The 7005-nt window shown below is 44.4% G+C and overlaps 1 protein-coding gene across 2 annotated transcripts in view; it reads right to left on the bottom strand.

Moving 5' to 3' along the window:
* Positions 1 to 335: 335 nt before the first annotated feature.
* Positions 336 to 7005, bottom strand: part of qsox2 (quiescin Q6 sulfhydryl oxidase 2) — a 70687-nt gene continuing 64017 nt past the window's right edge. For both annotated transcript variants that reach the window (XM_029722337.1, XM_029722338.1), the window contains 3 exons: positions 2228 to 2378; positions 1823 to 2011; positions 336 to 1569 (listed from right to left, as the gene is read on the bottom strand). In XM_029722337.1, coding sequence (XP_029578197.1) covers positions 1064 to 1569; positions 1823 to 2011; positions 2228 to 2378 — 846 coding nt within the window. In that variant the 3' untranslated portion in view covers positions 336 to 1063. The remainder of the gene's footprint in view (positions 1570 to 1822; positions 2012 to 2227; positions 2379 to 7005) is intronic.

The raw sequence follows: 7005 nt of genomic DNA, 5'->3' as shown, positions 1-7005 counted from the left end.
ATGCTCCAGATACTCAACTAGTCTAAAGAAGGCCAGTTTTATTGCATCTTTAAATGAGCACAACAGTTTTCAGCTGTGCTAACATAATTACGAAAGGGTTTTCTAATGATCAATTAGCCCTTTAAAATTATAAACTTGGATTAGCTAATACAACGTGCCATTGGAACACAGGAGTGATAATGGGCCTTTGTATGCCTATGTAGAGATTCCATTTAAAAAATATATAAATTAAATCAGCCGTTTCCAGTTACAATAGTAATTTACAATATTAACAATGTCGACACTGTATTTCCGATCAATTTGATGTTATTTTAAAAATTGACAAAAATATTGTATTTTCTTTGAAAAACAAGGTCATTTCTAAGTGACCCCAAACTTTTTAACAGTAATACCACATATTATCTTGACTAGAATGAATAATGAAATCACGTTAAGGCCACCTAGGGTCTGAGAGAATACAGAGGACTTCAAATGCACACCAAGTATTTAGACAACAAGCACTTGGGTAAAATAAGGCTGTACTTGCTACCTCTTTCTCATGGTTATGGGCCAACATTAATAGGTTGTAATAAGTGATTGCCTTGATATGTCTGGAAAATAATACATTGAGGTTGAAATCATAAATTCACACAGTAAGATTTTAGTAGTAGTCAATACAAATATTCCAGAGCTTCCTTAGTCCATTAAAACATGACGAATACCGTTGAATTAGATAGAAAGATATAAAAAAACACTTGATTAATTGGACTCTGTCACGGCTTTATACTAAAAACAATTCCTTACCATCATAGCTAAGAGACATTGTATTGGGAATGAATTGTGTACAGTCAAGTCCTTCCCCCATGACAATGTTATGGGGTTCTGTTATGGGACTAAAACTGTTTCAACCAGTCACTATTGTGAAATACTTCAACATCTGGAGACTGTTTCTTCACAGCAAATATTATTCAAAACATAAACAAATAAATAAAAAATGCAACCTTCTAATCTACATTTAAAAAGGAAAACTCAATTCCAAAAAAACAAAACTCAGTCAAATGTGCAGACCTGGACCAGTAGACTGCTATACATATGGACGATTGTAGCGGATCTTCCACCTTTTGGAGCGGACTCGGAAAAAGAAGAACATGACCATGAGAAAGACACAGGAGAAAGCGTAGAGCACAACGCACAGACTCATGTCCACACTGGAGAAGCCCAGACCCAAGAAGCTTACCCCCGGCCTGGTCTCCCTGTGGGCCCCTGTGCCCGCCTGCCCTGCTCCCTCCACGTCACTCTGCTTGGCATGGTTGGCGTGGAGTAGGGAGCTCTCAGGGGCCACTGTCTTTTCCTGTGTGGCTTTAATGGGCTTGTTGTCAGGAGATCCGAGGGTCTCCTGGTTTGGCTCATGCTGACTGCTGTACATGTGTTTGGGGGAGATGTTGGCAGCCCCGTAGTGCTGCTTGAGGAACATGAGCACCTTGTCCTCGTTCCACACGTGGATGCCATCCTGCTCCTCGTGGCAGGTGGGGCAGAGGTCCGGGCTGGGCCACTGGGTCTTGGGGAAGTGAGGGTCTTCACTCATTGTTCCTACACAGAGGACACAGGGTCAATAACACAGGTATAACACCAGGTCAAGTTATTGTTGGCCCATATCTCCTAAGTCGAGACCAGTCATTTTGACCGGCCTACTCAATTCTAACACACGTAGCTTACTAACCTATTCCACAGTATATATCTACTATATATCTACTATTACGCATTACATACTTCTAATGACAGCATATTCTCCAGGTTAGGTTTGAGATCTCAAACGATGCCGATATAGAGGTAGGTTCCCCACCTGCGAGGCGTCCATTGACCTGGTTGTGTTTCCTCCAGAGCCACAGTACCGCCTGGTCCACAGACTTCACCTGGGGCAGAGACGCCACGGCCATCTCCTCAAAGTGCTTCCCACACTCCTGGCAGCCGAAGAAGTTCACAATGTACTTGCGCATTGTCTGCAGCACTGCCTTGGGATTCTCCTCCAGGCCTGGTGGGACAGAAGGGAGGTGGTCAGGGGAACGAGAGAAGCACAGTCGATTTCTTGACAAGGCACACATTTCATAATCAACCCACAGTTGAGATATTCATGATGGTACAAATCGTGATGTTGTCATCTATTTTCGAAGGTGTGCAGTGTCGCTATGACATGGATGTTTCTTAATTACACAAGTATTTCGCTGCATGTACGTGCATGCGTACGTACCGGTGTTGGCCAATGCGTCGGGCCGGCTAGCCGCCTGGACGGTCAGCACATGGAACAGGGTCCACAGTGAACAGGGGTAGCCCCTCAGTCCGACTCTGCTTCCCTGGCAACCCACCCATTGCAGCTGGTCACTCAGGAACATCCCTGAAATCTGAAGGTGGTCAGGGAGAGAGTCAGGAAAAACTCACTACTAAGCCACAGAGTAGATCAGGGGTGTTATGGTTCACTGGACTGAACCAAACTGGCCTGTCACAAGCTGCCCGTTTCGGTAATGCAGTTCGCGAAAAGTGGACCAAGGTTTTTCCATCTACCACATACTGTATTATTAAGGTTGTAATGACGTGTATTTGAACAGGACTGTCTAGTATGGGCCACCGGTTCACAGGATGTGCTATGCATGAGGTGAACCAAATTACATTTTTGAACACAATGTGCCAATTAGGAACATGGAAAAAAACAATTCTGCCAAGGCGCATGTACTACAGCTGTCCACATTAAATTCTTCTCAGCCAGCAAGATGAGTGATGTTACAGAACAGCAAAATCAGACATCCCCAGAGTGGTAGGCTAAACTATTCCACTGGTATTCCACAGGTATTCCTCCAGAGGCGCTTTCAAGTTGTTAGTCCCACATGGAGAGAAACTTGCATTCTGATAAGCCCAGTCATTGCAAAACATTTCTAAATGCAATCATGGTAAAAACACAGTTGAAAAAAAAGAGAGCGCCCGTCAATTTGAGCCCGACATGACACCAATGCACTTAAATTATTCCAGTAGATTTTGGGTCAGGGCAGTGAGGAAAAAAGTTTACATTGAACTAGTTGGGTGATATACAGTGCATTCGGGAAAGTATTCAGACCCCTTGACTTCTTCCACATTTTGTTACATTACAGCCTTATTCTAAAATTGATTAAATTGTTTTTCCCCCCTCATCAATCTACACACAATACCACATAACGACAAAGCTATGACATGTTTTTTGAATTTTTTGCTGAAATATCACATTTACATAAGTATTCAGACTCTTTACACAGTACTTTGCAGAAGCACCTTTGGCAGCGAATACAGTCTTGAGCTTGGCACACCTATATTTGGGGAGTTTTTCCCATTCTTCTCTAAAGATCCTCTCAAGCTCTGTCAGGTTGGATGGGGAGTGTCGCTGCACAGCTCTTTTCAGGTCTCTCCAGAGATGTTCGATCGGGTTCAAGTCCGGGCTCTGGCTGGGACATTCAGAGACCTGTCCTGAAGCCACTCCTGCGTTGACTTGGCTGTGTGTTTATGGTCATTGTCCTGTTAGAAGGTGACACTTGACCCAGTCTGGGGTCCTGGGCGCTCTGGAGCAGGTTTTCATCAAGGATCTTTCTGTACTTTGCTCCGTTCATCTTTCCCTCGATCCTGACTATTCTCCCAGTCCTGCCAATGAAAAACATCCCCACAGCATGATCCTGCCACCACCATGCTTCACCGTAGGGATGGTGCTAGGCTTCCTCCAGACGTGACACTTGGCATTCAGGCCAAAGAGTTCAATCTTGGTTTCATCAGACCAGAGAATCTTGTTTCTCATGGTCTGAGTGTCCTTTAGGCAAACTCCAAGTGGGCTGTCATGTGCCTTTTCCTGAGGAGTGGCTTCCTTTCTGGCCACTCTACCATAAAGGCCTGATTGGTGAAATGCTGCAGAGTCCTTCTGGAAGGTTTTCCCATCCACAGAGGAACTGGAGCTCTGTCAGAGTGACCATCGGGTTCTTGGTCACCTCCCAGTCCCTTCTACCCCATTTTCTCAGTTTTGCCAGGTGGCTTGGTGGTTCCAAACTTCTTCCATTTAAGAATGGAGGCCACTGTGTTTTTGGGGACATTCAATGCTGTAGACATGTTTTGTTACCCTTGCCCAGATCTGTGCATCCTCAAAATCCTGTCTTGGAGCTTTACGGACAATTTCTTCGACCTCGTGGCTTGTTTTTTGCTCTGACATGCACTGTCAACTGTGGAACCTTATTTAGACAGGTGTGTGCCTTTCCAATCAATTGAATTTACCACAGGTGGACTCCAATCTAGTTGTAGAAACATCGATGATAAATGGAAACAGGATGCACCTGAGCTCAATTTTGAGTCTCATAGCAAAGGGTCTGAATATTTCTGTAAATAAGGTATGTTTTTATTTATTAGCAATACATTTGCAAAAATATATATATATATATATTTTCAGTGTCATTATGGGGTATTGTGTGTAGATTGATGAGATTATAATTGATTTAATCCATTTTAGAATTAGGCTGTAACATAAAATGTGGAAAAAGTGAAGGGGTCTGAATACTTTCCAAATGCACTGAATCTCTACGATTTGGTTCTGCCGTACCTACCTACACGTAAGACTCTGTCTTTACCTTCAAGTCTTTATTGAAGATTGAGTAGGTTCTATGATTGAGTGTAGTCACGGTGCGAAGGCGAACGGCAAGGCACTGGAGTGACGAACCACCCTTGCTGTCTCTGCCTGGCCAGCTACCTTATCTTCACTGGCTTGATGGTGCTCCTCTTCCATCCAGCCTTCCTTTCCTCGGGTGTGCGGTGGGGAAATCTTTGTGGGCTATACTCAGCCATGTCTCAGGGTTATAAGTTAGTGGCCTGTTGATTTCCCTTTAGTGGTGTGGGGGCTGTGCTCTGCCAAAGTGGGTGGGCTTATATCCTACCTGGTTGTCCCTGTCTGGGGGTAACTTTGGTCTGGGCCACGGTTTCCCCGACCCCCCCCCCGTCTCAGTCTCCTGTATCTATACTGCAATAGTCTATGTTCCCGGGGGGCTAGGGTCAGTCTGTCATATCTGGTGTAATTCTCCGGTCTTATTTGGTGTCCTGTGTGATCCCAGACATGCTTCCTCTAATTCTCCCAACTCTCTCTCCCCTACCGGAGGACTTGAACCCTCGGATCATGCCTCTGGACTACCTGGCAGTGCCCGTCCCTAGTCCACGTGGTCATGCTGCTGACCCACTTTCTGCTGTTCTGCCTGCGTCTATGGAACCCTGACCTGTTCACCAGACCCCCCCAACCCCCTCACATGCTGTCTCGACGTCTGAATGCTCGGCTATGAAAAGCCAACTGACAATAATTCAAAGTGCTGGCCTCTAGGACACTCCACAACCACTGTGATTATTATTTGAACTTTCTATTTGACTCTTCTATGAACGTTTGAACATTTTGAAAAACAATCTGGCCTTAATGGCCATATACTCAATCTTCACCTGGCACAGCAAGAAGAGAACTAGCTACTCCTTAGAGCATGAGTCCTAGGTTCCTGCATTTCTAGGGAGTGTTTCCTAGCCACCGTGCATTCTACATCTGCATTGCTTGCTGGGCTGCTGGGTTTTAGTCTCGGTTTCTGTATAAACACTTTGTGACAATATCAGTTGTAAAAAGGGCTCTATAAATTCAATAGATTGATTAATTAAATGATTGAAACGGGGAGCCAGATACTTTCATAGCAGGAATCAACAATGTATTGGCTATTACTGTTGACCAAATTTTGGTTTTAGAATAAATCTACAGGAAACAAGCAAAACCACGGAAAATTACTGACTTACATAAGCAAAATGCTTCAGTAAGAGGGAGGCAATGCAATGTCTGTGAGCAATTTTCTGTTGATCGTCCCAGCTCTACTTTGAGGCCTGATACAGTAGCCTATAGGCTTGGGCTGTATATCATACAGTGCATTCGGAAAGTATTCAGACCCATTCCCGGTTTCCACATTTTGTTACGTTACAGCCTTATTATAAAATTGATTAAATGAAAGGTTTTCATAATCTACAACCAATACCCAATTATGACAAAGCGCAAACAGGTCTCAGAAATTGTTGCAAATGTATAAAAAATAAAGAAAACAAATACCTTTTTTACATAAGTATTCAGATCCTTTGCTTACAAGACTCGAAATTGAGCTCAGGTGCATCCTGTTTCCATTGATCATCCTTGAGATGTGGAGTCCACCTGTGGTAAATTCAATTGATTGGACATGATTTGTAAAGGCACACACCTGTCTATATAAGGTCCCACAGTTGACAGTGCATGTCAGAGCAAAAATCAAGCCATGAGGTGGAAGGAATTGTCCGTAAAGCTCAGAGACAGGATTGTGTCGAGGCACAGATCTGGGGAAGGGTACCAAACATTGAAGGTCCCCAAGAACACAGTGGTCTCCATCATTCTTAAATGGAAGAAGTTTGGAACCACCAAGACTCTTCCTAGAGCTGGCCGCACGGCCAAACAGAGCAATCGGGGGAAAAGGCCTTGGTCAGGGAGATGGCTAAGAACCCGATGGTCACTCTGACAGAGCTCCAGAGTTCCTCTGTGGAGATAAAGAACCTTCCAGAAGGACAACCATCTCTGCAGCACTCCACTAATCAGTCCTTTATGGTAGAGTTTATAGACGAAAGCCACTCCTCAGTAAAAGGCACGACAGCCCGCTTGGAGTTTGCCAAAAGGCACCTGAAGGACTCTCAGACCATGAGAAACAAGATTCTCTGGTCTGATGAAAGCGTCACGTCTGGAGGAAACCTGTAACGATCCCTACGGTGAAGTATGATGGTGGCAGCAGCATGCTGTGGGGATGTTTTTCAGAGGCAGACACTGGGATAGATCGAGGGAAAGATAAATGGCGTAAAGTACAGAAAGATCATTGATGAAAACCTTCTCCAGAATGCTCAGGACCTCTGACTGGGGCGATGGTTCACCTTCCAACAGGACAATGACCCAAGCACACATCAGGTGATCTAATTATAGTATGGAATTCACAACTA

Source organism: Salmo trutta, chromosome 29, assembly GCF_901001165.1.
Source record: "Salmo trutta chromosome 29, fSalTru1.1, whole genome shotgun sequence".
NCBI classification, from domain to species: Eukaryota; Metazoa; Chordata; class Actinopteri; order Salmoniformes; family Salmonidae; genus Salmo; species Salmo trutta.
The sequence above is the reverse complement of the archived record's forward strand: the minus strand, read 5'-3'. Positions and strand labels throughout refer to the sequence as shown.